General features: G+C 42.2%; 1 protein-coding gene across 1 annotated transcript in view; it reads left to right on the forward strand.

Annotated features, from left to right (window-relative positions):
- The first annotated feature begins 9,325 nt into the window (after positions 1-9,325).
- TMDD1 (transmembrane and death domain 1) overlaps positions 9,326-15,901 on the forward strand; it is a 115,998-nt gene continuing 109,422 nt past the window's right edge. The window contains exon 1 of the mRNA XM_069632606.1: positions 9,326-9,422. Within this exon, the coding sequence (XP_069488707.1) occupies positions 9,356-9,422 (67 nt within the window). The 5' untranslated portion in view covers positions 9,326-9,355. The remainder of the gene's footprint in view (positions 9,423-15,901) is intronic.

Raw genomic sequence — 15,901 nt, forward strand, 5'->3', positions numbered from 1 at the left:
TGCAAATGCCATATTATATCATATCAGTGACGAAGTGGTCCACTGGCGCTCAGGCGGCTCTGAAAAAGGCGGAGGAGAGGGGGGTGGGTTACTGGAAATGACGTATAATACCCAGTTGCACTGTCCTAGCTATGAAATAATTTCCCGACCTAATATATAAAATGAATAATTTTAATAAAGATCTGATGGTGAGACTAATTTCATTTTTTATGTTTTTAAAACAGGTACATCCTTCATTATTGTATGTGTCACGAGTACCAGACACCGGCGGATGGCTTTTTCAACCGCCAGTTGCTTCTCCGCGTGAACAACGTTACCACCCTGACCATTTTATGGGACGATCGCCAAGTACAAGTATGCCCTTACACGGTACTAACGGCTAGATGCAACATACAGACCGTTGTGGTGGCCTAGTGCCTCGTTGTTGGAACAGCCATGCGATTATCAGTGCGACCGAAGAGCTTATTTTATCGTAAACCAACACCCTGTGTACTGCACACGAACATCGCTTGCCTCAAGACGAACTATTTTGGATCGAGAGCAAAGAAAAATGCAAATCGCTGAATATTCTCTAAACATTTGATGTCCAATAAATGTACTTTGCCAAATGTACAATCTTGCCGTTTGCTTTTAAACCACAGTTTCATATTCCGAATTGTGGCGCTGTATTGTGAGATGATCTAAGACCCTGTGTACAGCAAAGGAACATCGCGTGCCTCAAAACAAACTTTTTGGAACGTGAGCAAATAAAAATGAAAATCGCTGAATATTCTCTAAACATTTGATGTCAAATAAATGTACTTTACCAAATTTACAATCTTGCGGTTTGATTTAAAAGTACAGTTTCATATTCCCAATTGTGGCGCGCTGTGTTGTGAGCTGATCTGTGTTGATTTCCGGGTTCTGTGTGGAGTCGCGTAGAAGACGCCTGGGCGCGTTTGCCTACGCAGCACAGTCACGTCACGGATAGAGGCGGGGAATATGAATGTTTTGATAAAGTCTGTTTCAGGGGCGGGGGATTTGATTTAGTGCCGCAAAAGCAGGTGAGCCAGGTCGATGGGGGGAAATGATAGGATTATCAGAAAATGGCGGCTGATTTCGAGTGCGTTAATGGACGAAAAGTCGGGTAAGGTCCATAGGAAAGTTTTCTACGATATACCGAGTTATGCTTAAAAACACATGGCCGAACCGACAATAAAAAAAAAGTCCCGGAACTATCCTTTAAGGAGAATACCCAACCCACAATCATAGAGTGTGCAAGGAGAATACCCAACCCATAACCATAGAGTATGCATGGAGAATACCCAACCCACAACCATAGAGTACACAAGGAGAATACCCAACCCACAACCATAGAGTATGCAAGGAGAATACCCAACCCACAACCATAGTGTTGGCAAAGACATCTTCCGAACCCACAACCATAGAGTGTGCTAGGAGAATACCCAACCCACAACCATAGAGTACTCATGGAGAATACCCAACCCACAACCATAAAGTATGCATGGAGAATACCCAACCCACAACCATAGAGTGCTCAAGGAGAATACCCAACCCAGAACCATAAAGTACGCAAGGAGAATACCCAACCCACAACCATAGAGTATGCATGGAGAATACCCAACCCACAACCATAGAGTATGCATGGAGAGTACCCAACCCACAACCATAGAGTACGCATGGAGAATACCCAACCCACAACCATAGAGTACGCATGGAGAATACCCAACCCACAACCATATAGTTTGCATGGAGGATACCCAACCCACAACCATAGAGTACGCAAGAAGAAGACCCAACCCACAACTATAGAGTACACAAGGAGAGTACGCAAGGAGAATACCCAACCCACATGCAGCCAGCTGAACGTGGTCATGCATTGAACGGCACCAAGGTTTGAAGCCTGACATATGAACGCATCATATGTGTCCGGCTCTCACAGAATCTGCTTTTTTAATTTATTTGTGTTAGTTTGAGAAACGTGTAGGTCACCTTCTTTACAAAGGAAATCTTTGATTTTGTATGTGGCTTTGCGGCAGCACACATTATGGTCTTTCGAGCCACTTGCTCGATGCTAGATAGGCCTTTAAAAAGCCTGCCAATGTGACAAACTAAAGAAAAAAACAATGTCCATCCCTGTTTGATGGAGAGAAATGCACGTGGTGATGCAGAAGCTCATTCCGCTTCTGATGTTGCACTTTAAACAAAACATAAATCACAAGGTCAGGAAAGACCCTCTCACGCATTGTGCATCTCCCCCTGCCTGCTTTGACTTTTTGGAATTTCAAAGCACATTCTATATCTGCTAACTAGGAAATTCAGCCCAAATAGGTTTTGGCAAAATAATGGTTTCTGGGTGATTTTTCAAAATGATTCAGTATTTTTTAGAGAACATTTTCAGTGAGGCCTGCTATCCAGAAAACATATTGTTATTTGTTATTTGGCATTTGTATAGCTCTCTATATAATTGGTATGATCTCAAAGTACTGTGGGTTGAACGCCCTTGGGAACCATAGTCCGGTGAGTCGAGAGAGTAGGGTAGCACAGGGTGCTTGGGTGCAAAAGGTATGTGAGCAGCTGATGCGATTGCCTGATGGAAGCTGCATCCTAAGATTAGATGCGCTGGTATTGAGAGATCAGTTGAATGTGTGCAGTCGATGGTAGAACTCTGAGACTGGATTCTGGCGGCATTAGGCCTGTGTAGGACATTTATGTGTGCAGCTAGGCCGATTCTTTCACGGGCTATAGCTGCATTCTAGCAGGATGTTGAGTGTTCATGGAGTATTGTTCGTATGTGAGCAGCAAAGCCGAAATTGATCGAGGGGTGTAGCTGCGCTGTATTGCGTAGAGAGTGGGCATAGTGGTAGGTGAGCGGAGTGTCTGGAGTGGATGGTTTATTCTTACAAGCTCACTGTTCCAGGATTACATTCTGGATCTGGGTGATCTGGTACAGGTTGTCCTCTTGCTTCGCGGTAGCCACACTCTGAGGTAGATTCACAGTTAGGAGCAGAGTAAGATATGTTTGCTAGTATAATAAATAAAAAGAAGTATCATGCAAAAGGTAGACCTCCCCCCTTACCAGGTTTTCCTCAAGGCTCCCTCTTAGAAGCTGCACTAGCACAGTATGGCCCCACTAAAGGGGAACTTGCTTCACAACTCTCTGCAACGAGGCGCAACCTTGTGTTTAGCTGCCCGGCCAATTTTTCAAGCAAGGTGTGGTGCTGCAAGATCCGACACACTTACAGTGGACTGCATCCTCCTGCACTCACGTTCATTACACGCGCATCTGTGCGCTGTGAGGCCTTCCTTTGAGCTCTTTAGGCACTACAGAAACCCCAGAAAAGACAACAGGACATGAGATGGAATAACACTACATGGTATGCATTCGTCACATGGTGACATGGCATAACATGTGCGTAACTGTCATGACATTGCCTAACATGGCGTTGCCCTGCATGGAATTATAGAACATACAATCACTGTTCTGATTTGCAACACTTAAGAATGTTATGGTTGTACCTACCATGAAACTTTCTCAGTGTTGAAGTGCCGTAGTGCATAGAGAGTGAGAGAGAGAGAGAGAGAGAGAGAGAGAGACTACAAGGTAAAGCAAAATAATTATTCAATGGGAAATTATACTTAGGAAGTCTTTGTATGCACCCTGATCAGCACATTGAAAAGGGTTTAAAAAATGTAAATTGCAAAGAGGGGAGCACCTACATGTGTACTTTCATTCACTTTGGACACCTTAATGCAATGCTGGTCAATTTGGACGGGCCACAGCAGCTGACGTTTCCAGAAACGTATGAAGTGTGAAGCAATGGGGTTCTCAGGCTCACCCACCATGCTGGAGTCAGGAGGCAAGTTGTTGGGTGTGTTTTTTCCCTGACTGTGAGCACAGGTAAGATAGATGGGCAGAGCACTGAAACATCCATCCCAGCCAGCATAGCAACTGTAATTATCACTGTAGGAACCCATAGAACCCAGTCACTCACCAACACTGCAGACTCCATGTGACATCACACCATTCTGCACCCACACACACAAAAGGGGAACCATCCACAACACTACCAATCAATTCTCGCACAATCCACATGTGGCCCGGCTTGCAGACCAATTAAGACCACCAACAAAACTCCCTGAGATGCATGCCAAGCAACAGCAAACAGTAGAGTCATACCAGAGAGCCCCACCACAATATCAACGCACTGTAAAGTCACACAGGCCTTGATGACCCTAAGAAAACCATTGCATGCTGTGACCACCCTAACATGCACACGCTGCAGCACAGCAAAGGAAAAACTGTAACATGCCTTGATGACAACTGCAAGACCGGTTAACGAGAATAGCGAAGCAAAACTGAAAACGCACAAGCTCCAGAGAAAATGGAAAAACTGAAACTGGTACGCCGAGATATGAAAACATCAACTCCAAACAGAAAAGTCCAAGAGCGCCTAGATATGAAAACATCAATTCCAAATGGAAAAGTCCAAGAGCAAATGAAACCAAAACTCCAGTTCCAACTAACAACTGAAAAAACGTCCCCAAACAATACCAAACCTATTTGAAAACCAACACCAGTTGGAAGTCAAACACCAACTCCATCCCCTCTTTACACCATAAGAACTAGTTGAAACTACACGCAGAGAACGCGAACACCAGAACACGTACTCCACCAAAGGTAGGTCACCGCACACTGTAGCCAACAGTGGTAGCAACAGCTGTAACCAACACCCATCACAACCTACAACAACCACCAAAACCCTCAGAACCTGCCCGGCGTCCTGTAACACACCAAGCACTGTAACAAACAGTGACTAACCAAAACACAGAACTCACCCAGCATTCAATAAAACACCACACAACCACAAAATCACCATGCACAGATTCCACCTGCCCATTCTGCGAACCCGGCCACCACCACAGTACCAACGGCTAGGCCAAAATAACCACACACTGTAACCAACAGTGTCACAAACCACCAACAACACTGGACAGGACCCGCCAGGCATCCTGCAATACCATGCACTGTAACCAACAGTGAAAACTAAACCACATCTGTAACCAACAGCCGCCACCAACCTACAGAACCCACCCGGCATTCTGCAATACACCCCTGGGGGAGAGAAAATTGATGAGCAGGATTGGAGGCTAGGAATGGTGCGAGAATGGATGGGTTAAAAAAAAATAGAACCGGCAAAATTCAAAATGTACAAGCAATGTATTGACCAGGCCACATCATTTCGGCATGTGGTGGAACTTAGGCATGGCATTTGAATCTCGAATGAGGTTTCTTTTTAAAATCTTTGATAGCAGCACTGCAGGGTGAGCATAAGAACGGACAGCCAAAAATCCTGAAGCTATCCCAACACTGTGCTACCCTGCCTCATTATCAACACACAGGCTTAGACTATATCGACCACAATGCAATGAGTGGAAGATTCTATGATTTCATTAACAGGTGTTCCGCTCCTTCCTATTAGCACAGCGGGAGTATATGAAGCAAGAGGCAAGCCTGGCTTCAGAAAGTGTCCCGGTAATAACCAGCAAAGATGTGCACCCTGGCTTACAATCATTTTTTAAGCTGCTTCTAATAGTTTTACATGAATATGACTTGACTGTGTGTGCAAGGTTATGAATGTTTTTAGGCAAAATAACACAAGCAGGCAGGTAAACACAGAAAATGTGAGCCAAGTGTGATTTCTCCATCCTGACTGCAAGTGAATATCTCAATATGGAGTTTGCTCTATAAGCTACTTTAGGGCTTTCCTTAATTAGTGTATTCTTCTCATTTTCTTTTAAATTCAAGTATGATAACATTTCTGATATATGCAGGGTGAGCCTCAGGTACAAAAGGAAATCTTCTTTACCAGGCTCTCGTGGCATCACATTCATACTGAGCAGGGTAGATAGGGAAAGGCAAGTCACAACAATTTCCCATCACCATTCTTTTGGAAGTCATTTGCATATATCTGCCTTTTTCTTTCACAGGCAGAACGGTAAAGCAAAGAATAGTCAAGCACTTCAATCAAACATGAGCGGGCGCCGAGTGCAGGAACGCATACTTCTTTATTTATTTACACACCAACGACCCTGTGCTCCCTCCATCACTGCTCTCTCTCTCTCTCCAACCATCTCCCCCTGCTCCCACCATTCTACCTCCCACGGACGCACTCAACATTCACACATAACATTCTGGAACAGGACACAAGAGCGCACGGGATACTACGAGTGGCAAGATCAAGTCTATGGTGGATGTGAGGAACAGTCCAGGGCAATCTTTGGGGTAGCGCTTTCATTTTGTAGAATCATTACAAAGTTCTGATCTCACGCACCTTTATAAACACCCAATGGTGATCATGTTACGTGCCACACCTTGTCGCAGTTTATTAGGTGGCCACTCTCAACGCAGTGACTTCCTTTCCCCCCCAAGCAAGGTGGCGTGCACCCAAAGTGCTTATACAGATTCAACTTTAGTGAGGGCTTCAAACCATTTCGCACCATCCAAACAACCACCCTCTGTACCACCAATGGACTAGGAACCAGGCAGGTGTATAGTAATAATATATATACTTATTTAATGTTTGACCAAAAGGAATAGAAACCAGTGGAATTACACCTTATCACAATTCCAAATTACTTTTTGTTATTAAAACAATACAGGTAGAATTTTGAAATATGCAGTCACAACTTACATCAGATTTAATTGCAAATGTACCAATAGAAAACATTCACAATACCCAGTTATTGCTGAGTGCGTCCCAATACGCTTTACTCCCAGTAACCCCCACCCTCCAGGCATCAATTGAAGATGACCCCTCTGATTTGAAGGCAAGGTCCAGGGAGTGGGAACACAATGGAAACAACATGTTGGCTTTATTTTGAGATTGCATGTTTGGCAATAGAAACTCAATGCGAAAATTGTTTTGGCTTTATTTTTAGAAAGGCGCTGTTTGGAAAAGGAACTGAAATAGGGCAATTGTTTTTTAGGCTATTATTTGAAAGGCAAGGTTGGGAAAAAGAACTCAATGGAAAATCATGTTGGATTTATTTTGAGAAAGGCAATGCTTGAGAAAGAAACTCAAATGGGGAAATCGTTCTTCAACACACATTCAAAGTGCAGTGCTTTGGAATTCTGGTTTGGGATGCTAAGGAATAAATGGGAAAGATGGAGATTAAGGCTGTCAGTTTCCCCACATCACACCTTTGATGGCATTTAGATTAATCTACTTACATGGGAGACTTTGATTATGGGGCATTCGGAGAATCAGCAGCAGGGCTCCTCCGAGGAGAGCACAGATCTGGTCAAGGGCTTCAGTCAAGCATTTTCTCCTGCACCAGACTTTCTCTGGCTCCTCTGAGGGAGGTCCCCGCTAGCTTCTATATTTTCCTGTCACTGTCTCCAGTACAAGGATTGAGGCCTCTCTGCTAGTTGTTCCTCGCAAGAGTCCAGCAGAAGAATACTTCCAAAATTAAAGTGGAAGAAAACCCCTCTTTTGATGTAAAATGTATCTCTTATAGGGCTGATGACACTCCTACATTATCATAATTACCATGGTAAGGATTGGCTAGCACTCTCCCTTCACATCCCATCAAGATGCTCACTGGCCACTGATAGGGCCAGGATTTGGCCCGTGGGTATGATATAGGATGAGGGAAGAGTCAAAATACATCATTTCAAAATGACAGGTGTGTTTTACCTTTTTGGGTTCTGAAAATCTAACAACATGGCAGCTATGCACATTTGTCTAACAACTATATATTTTTGGATTCTACATTTTATGGCGAGTCGGACAGTATTAATAATAATTTCAGCACGCCCTTCCGAGGCTGAGCCACCATTCTTCACTCTTTGTGGCTGTGCCATAATAGTTACAATTCTGACACTACATACTTCCAGCATTAATTTCACTGTCTATAATTCTATCAATGTTCCCAGTCCCTCAGTTGTATGAAAATGCCAGAATCATAATTTTGATCACAACTTAAATTACTTCCATCACACTAATTTTGTTTTGATGTGGCCCCGATGGGCTCTTTATAACCTTTAATATGAATCTGGTATGGGCTCACTGGGACACACAATCTTCTTTTTATTAGGGAAAAAGGAGTCCAATGTTAATCAAAGGCACTGCATAATAGGTGCTCCTAGATTCACTCTTATGGCCCCCACCATGTCTTCCCTTAAGCTGCATTCATATTTATGCATGTGACCAGGCCATCTGCTCGGGCCAATGTTTATCCTACCCTCTTCCTCCTTGGCTTCAAAGGTCTTTGCTCGGAACTAATGCACAATTTAGGGGGAGGTTTGACCTTAAGGGTCATTTCTGTTGGCTGTGTTATCTGTACACCCATAATTTCGATCTACTTCTCGGTATGTCTTAGCATTAAACTGAAAAACAGACCCTCTTCTCCTGGAGGTCCTAAGCCAAAGGTCTTGAGGTCAAGTTTTCAAAGGCACAGATCTTTCAGTTCAGTGGGGAAAACACCAGCTGCATGCACACTTGCGAAAATACAGTTTTAAATCGAAAAGATGTGCTTACCTGTAACATTTCAGCATTATAGCTAGGCCTAATGTTCATAAATACAATCTTTATTTTCTACTATATTAGAACAGAGATAGCTTCACTAATAATCTAATGCAAACAGATAGACCACAGTGAACATAGGAAACCAGTGTTCACTGTTCACTTTTACAAAAAAAAAAACGAAATAGAACTTTTTCTTAACAGGCTGTCATTTTATATAATGGAAATTAAGTCTCTTTATTCCTGATAAATGCAATTTGTCCTTGACTTTAGTTCTTAAATGTCAGGCATCATTCCACCTTTTTATCTTCCAAATGGCCAGTGTTTCAAATGTGCCTTTTATTCCACGTGCACCGCTACAGTTTTACATCATATTCTTCCATTGCACTAGGCCTTATGTCAAAATCACTGGCTTTTATATTTCAAGCAAACTCTACATTTGCCAACTTCACTCTCACAATAGGGGCCCAGCATGGCCTTTCCATCTCTGTCACTCTTGGGCTGTCTTTGTACTCCACAATGTAAAGAACACCCATACATCCACAAATGAACTTCTTGTTGCTAGTGCTGATGTCCTTTACAGGTGTGAAATTTAACTGCAGACATTTGCATCGAGTATTAATGATATTTTGCCTCCGATCTCATCAGCCTATGGCATCAGAGAGGACATCTGATTAAAATAGAGTGTTCACTAAGGATGGAACTCTGGGAGGATTCCCTGCAGCTCTCAGCTGGTATTGTGATGTCACAGGGTGCCCATTCCACACAGGTGCAAAGATATGACATGCTTCACTAAGAATTCAGCGCTTCAGCGCTTCAGTCCAGCCATGTCCATACACCTGACATGCACCATGGTGTTCTGCCTAATTTCCCTGTCCACCTGTGCTGATACTGGTAAGATAAAGATAGATTATCTTCTCTAAACTATTCATCCAGTAAAGTTGAGCAAAGAGGTCACTCAAGTAAAGCAGAAACTCAGGGCTTGTGCAAGGATTTACAGCACAAAGAGACATGTTTCCCCCTCTTACTTGCTCTGGGGCCCGTTGTGGGGTATGTAGAGGGCCAATTGTGTTCCCATCGCTGTTTCCATGCTGGTAGTATGGTTGGCTGTCACCTAGTAATAGCCTATTGCGGAAACACCCCTGCACGGATGTGAGGGCAATCTGGCTGCGACATCTGTCACCCCATTGATCTCTAGGGTTGATTCGGCTGATCTGCTGGGTAGGGGATGTCTCCTTCCTCCCTGACAGCTCCATATGCGTCCATCCTGTAGCTGTGCGCTCGGTTGCAGAGGACGCTGTTCCCCGCTAGAAGAACTACCAGTCTCCGGTGTCTCCTGCCTATATGAGTAGCTGCGCTCCCTTGCTAGAACCTCCAAACAAGTTTCAAGAAACACCCCTGTTGAAATTAGGCAAGAGAACAAACTATTAATCACAGTGACACATTTTCTGTGGGTATTCAAGGCCCGTCAATATCAATCTCATGATTACTCTCCTAATAATTCTGACAATTGATTCCTCTGACCGCCACAAGCCATCCACATGCCATTTCGACTGGGATCAGAGCCTGCTTGTTTTATAATGTAGAGAACAACACCCACTTATTGCAAAGGAACAACAATATTATTTGTTTGGGCCATCTTTTCTGCTTCACACAGGATATTTACATTTGTTTTAAAATATATGCATCTTTCATCTCTTTGATCGTAATCAGCACAAGCAGACAATACTGGGTCGAAAGACAATTAAACCTGCGCTTGTATTAAAAAATTAAATACTATTTAATAAAAGGTACATATTTCTAAAAAGAGACATAGCTATTTTTTGTTCTTAATTGATTTGAGATGGCATTCTGCAAATTGCGAAAAAAAAAGTTTTTAGGCATTTATTCCGACGAAAGCGGAAACACTCTATTCTTTGGTGGCTTCTTAACCCTTTGCATAAAAAGAATTGGAGATATTCTTGTAAACATTCTGAACAAGAAGTCAGTTGGATGACTTTGTGGGTCAGTGTTATAACTTAAGACATATTTTAGGGTTTTGACGCAAGTCAATCAATAATTATCTATCAAAAGCTTGATTCTGTTGATTCTGTTAGGATCCATGGTGACCGTGACCAACGATTCCACAAAATAACCACCAAATACATTTTTTACATGCCCAATGAAATATTGCGTAACATGCACATTATTGTATCTTTGCCAATTCATCGTGTTTGCTTTTCTTGTACAAGTAAGGAATTGTCTACTAATGTGGTTCTTCGTCTTCCAAAGAATGCTCGAAAGCCATTATATTTTTGTCTCAACAGCTGAAATAAAAGCACTTTACATTTCGTCCGAATGTCCGAGAACAATTTTTTGCCTTCTCTTTTTTAAGGTTGCCATGGGAACTAAAAGCAAGCGTGCCATCAAAACATTCACATATCTGTCAAAATAGGCTCATGTTAAAAAGCCAGGCCACCCACTATGGGAAGCTGTTTTGCACTTAACACAATGCTTAAATGAACAAAATGCTAGGTAAGGTGTTGGCATTTCTTTAAAAAAAATATGGTTGAAACTTCATAAAAGCAGTCTTTGGAGTATTTATTTTGTTGTTTTAAAACATGATTAGAAAATAAGTATCTATGTTGATTGCGCGCAAGAAGCTTGTCAAATCTTTTTTGCTCACGTAAAAAAAAAATGGAATTGATTTCTTATTTTGCCAATCATGACGGACTATAGCATCTAAGTGAACTGGATTATCTCCAAACAGCCCTTTAGGATGAGTATCAGTACCCTCGAGATAGATGGGGATGCAGATTCATACTCAGGCATCAAATAATTAAGACAACTAAATAGTTAGGAAAAGTGAGTCTGTTTAATGACAAGTTCATAAAACGGGGAGTACAACAAACATCAGCAATTGCTCGACCTACAGGCTCTCTTTACTCTTAGAAAAAACACAATATTTATATAAAAAACTTGTCGTTGCTGACGTACAACCTGTGCACGTACTAATGTCATTCTATGTGGCAACCTTAAAACCTAACATGCAATGTCGTTGGTTATAGGAAGGTAACTTAACATTGGTAATATATCTGTATATGGTAACGGGGAGAGGGTATTGGATAGTTAATATCAGGTGGGGCGACAAAGCCCTCCCTTCAAAATGGCCACTATGAATGTCACTAAAGATATGACCTCTCATTGGCTCTACTCACTATAGGACCCTAGATTACATGGTCCACTACGATTGGGTTGGCTTCAACCCCACTCATACATTTCCACCTACATCTAACAGCACACAGAAAAAACATCCAGGTGCAGAGAAGCTCGTCTGCACCCCAGCTTCCCACCAATTATGCTACAATCAATCATCACTTCAGTAGTCATGTGTCAATAACTTCTTTGTAGTTTTGCCTTGAGTCTGCTCTGTGCTCTGAGAACTAAGGAGTATGAGCATGGCGGTGATTCATGCGTACGTGTGAAAGTTTCACCCTGCCAGCCTGCCTTTGTCACATGACTGGACACCGTGAAATCGGATTTTCTCTGTGTCTTTTTGTATTACTTGATTTAATTCCACAAGTTCTCTGACGTATGTGGCTCATCTTGACCTTTCTGAACAGGACCCTCTGTTCTTTTCTCTCCTTGATTGTGTCCAATGTTGGCTTATTCCTGCCAGATAAGACCTTGGTTTCTTGGCATGGTCATCCTTAGCTGAGGTTTGCTCTGTCTTGATTCTGGATGTTCTTGCTGCGACACACTCCATTTGAGGCCTTTTGTAACCTTTGTTCAATTCTGCTAATATACGTAGTGGACTTACATGTATACATTAAGTGCTTCTTGAGGTATATACTTGTAAACGTTGATGCTTGCCGCAATCTATCAACTATTTAGCATAAGCATGTGTTATGTATCTGATTATATCATTACAGTCACCATGTTTCTATTAAATAATGCCAGGAGACAACCTTCATGTCTCAACTCCTTTTATTCCATTTCTTAACTGACTGCTCTTCAATCCTTTTCCTGGCATACCCATTCTAGTTCTATTCTCTCTTCATTCCACATTCTACAAGCCACAACATCCCCCCCTTGCTTATCATACAGGTTCATTCCCCATCTGTCCATCAAGATCACCTCTACATCTGCTCAATCAGACGTGCAGGCTTACGAGTATTTCTTTGGGGCCGAATATTGACTGTCCTCTGACTTCCCTCAGCAGCTACACATGGTGGAGAATGTCCACAGTCTTTAAGTGACATGACATCAACAGGTTCTTCATTTCCCCGTTCCTCTTGCACCTCTTCATTTCTTCTCTCCTCATATGCTTCTTCCCCACTTGAATCATCTTGAAACAATGCATGAAAGAACGGATCCCCAGACACTTCATCCCTCCTTGCAATGATCACGGGCCCTTTACACTCGGTCACAAAGAGAGGCTCTGACTCATCATTAAGGTCTATCTTCTTGACCATCTTCCTTCGCTGCCTTTGACCCCATCGCATGCTCTCATCCCCATCCATCAAATGTTCCTCATGTTCCTCAACTTTCCTCTTACCAGTTGTCCACACTCTGTCCCACTTTACTACTTCCCTTTCAATGTCACCATCCTCCTCTCCATTTACACAATTATAATTTTCACACCCTGGGAAGCAGTCTTTTCCTTGGTAGCTGGCCATTCTTTCACTGAGGGCACATCCTGTCGCTTTATGGGAACTCCTCCGGTGACTTCTCAGGGTCTCTGTTGTATTTACAAACACGTGATGCTATTTTAGTGGTTTATTGAAGAAGTCTCCGGCAGGCTACCCCGGCCAGCCAGCCATCTCCGAGTCGCGTCTACGTTTCGTTTACTTGAAGTCATCACATTCTCGAATCAAGAAAACGAAACGTTCACAAACTCGGCACGTCACTATGCATTCTGAATTTACACATTGTAACATCTCCCTTCCCATAATCCCACAAAACATAAGAAGTATAACTATGTACAACGCTATGCAGGCAGAAAACAGGGGAAGAAGAAAGGGCAGAAAAGAGAGAAAGAAGGAAAAAAAAATATGATTGAAAATACAATGCAGCACAGGTACATGGAGTGAATACACCTGGAAAAAAAAAATGGTTACGTAACTTATAATGGGCATATAATATTAACATGCCTCATCTCCTCTAAATACTGATAAAAGAAATCAAATTACGAAGAAAAGGATACACTCCAAAATTTCCAATGCATCAAAGAATTAATGGTGCATGTCCATAGGTGTCCAGGGTATGTGAATTAGTGGTTTAATAATAAATGAAAACTTTTCTGTAGTTAGGTGTAACCCTTCTAGGTTTTGAAGATTTCCCAACATTCCTGCATGGAATTCTATGACTCTCTCCATCAATTGACTCCTTCACTAATCTCCTTTCCATTTCTCTCTCATCCACAGTTTGTTTGAATTCATCAGGAGTATTGTTAATGTTCTCCAACTCATTTTTCCTTGCTAAAGTAATGTCATCACAAGACCACTTATCTCCATTTTCCAACACGACTGTTTTCTTGAAACGCTTGGTTATTTTCTGAGGAGTGCGGAACCTGGACTCTCCCTTCAAAATTCTTTTGGGCTCTTTTATTCTAATCCAATCTCCAACTCCAACATTATTCTCCTTCACATGTTTATGTTGATCATAGTACTTCTTGTACTGTTCTTGTCTCCTCTTAACTCTCTCCATGATCTCATTCATGTCAATATTAGCACTCTTCTTTGTGGTCATCCAAGCCGGCTTAAGTCTATTGTTGGCAACCCTGCCTCTCATTAAAGTAAACGGTTGCACACCAGTAACAGAATGAGGAGTGACCTTATAAGTGTTCAATGCTTCTTTGAGAGTATCTTTCCATGATAGATTATTTACTACTGCCAACTGGATTGTCCCCTTTATGAAGCTATTCATCCTTTCCACTAGTCCATTGCTCATTGGATGGTACAAAACTGTGGTATTGTGCTTGATGGCACGATCTCTTAGGAAGCTCTGTACTTCATGCGACATAAACTGGGCTCCATTGTCTGAAATCAATTCCTGTGGATCACCTTCTCTACTAAAAATCTCTTCTAAAAATCTGGCAACCTCGTATGTAGAAACTGATTCCTCTATGATTCCACACTCCACCCACTTTGACGTGTAATCAACCAACACTATAAAGTATATCTTCATGGGTTCCAATACTTCATAAGGACCAGCAATATCAATAGCCAGTTTAGACCATACAGTATCAGGTACAGTTACTGGTTGGAGTGGCGTGGCTCTTGTGAGTTTACTTTTATCACTCGTTGCACAAGCAGAACATTCTTTGACTAGTGACTCCAAATCACCCCACATATTGGGCCACCAGTATGTCCCTCTGACTCTTCTCTTCGTCAAATCTCTGCCAATATGTCCCTCGTGGGCAATGTCCATAATCTTTTTCCTCAATGTCACTGGTGGCACAATGCGATCACCACGATAGACACAAAAGTCATCACATGACAACTCATTTTTGATCTTTTCCCAGATTCTGATTTCATCCTGAACATTCTTCCAACCTTCCACAACAGCTTTCCTCAACATCTCTTGTTCCAGGTCTAATTTCGTGGCTGCCACCCATTCTTCTTTTCCAAAACTGGGGTGAATCTGTGCAATAATGGAATCTGTATCTTGATCTTCCATCATCCTCTCATCACTTGATGGTTCAAAGTTTTCATCAACACACGGTAGACGGGAAAAACAATCAGCAACTTTATTAGCTCTGCCTGGAGTATATTTTATGACCACATTATACTGCATGATAATTAATATCCATCTTCTAATGCGAGGCGATGTCAAGTGAGAATTTTTGGGATTCAACACATGAACAAGAGGTTTGTGGTCTGTCTTCAATTCGATTGGGACTCCCCAAATCAGTCCTTTGAAGTGTTCTAAAATCCATTTAACAGCTAGTGCCTCCTTCTCAATGGTAGAGTAGTTTCTCTCTGCTCCCTTTAAAGTCCTTGAGGCAAAAGCGATTGGAACACGTAAACCATCATGGATCTGTTCTAGAACACCACCTAAGCAGACATAACTTGCATCTACCGACAACAAAGTCTTAGCACCACAATTGAACATTTTAAGTGTGGGTGCTTTATTAATTAGATTTTTGATTCTGTCCAATTCTTCTTTACATTCTACCGACCATTCAAATTTCGTGCCTTTGGTCATCAAACTTCTCATATGAATGGTTTTGTCTGCATAATGGTCAACAAAAGTAATATTCTGTGAGACCTAACAGGCTCCTGAGTTGGTCTTTATTTGCAGGATCGGGGATTTTTAGAATAGTATTTATCAGAGCCTCTTTGGGTCTTATACCTTCCTCACTGATACAGTGGCCCAAGTATGTAACTTCT

Source organism: Ambystoma mexicanum, chromosome 13 (genome assembly GCF_040938575.1).
Source record: "Ambystoma mexicanum isolate Mex_15411 chromosome 13, UKY_AmexF1_1, whole genome shotgun sequence".
In the NCBI taxonomy this organism is placed as follows: domain Eukaryota; kingdom Metazoa; phylum Chordata; class Amphibia; order Caudata; family Ambystomatidae; genus Ambystoma; species Ambystoma mexicanum.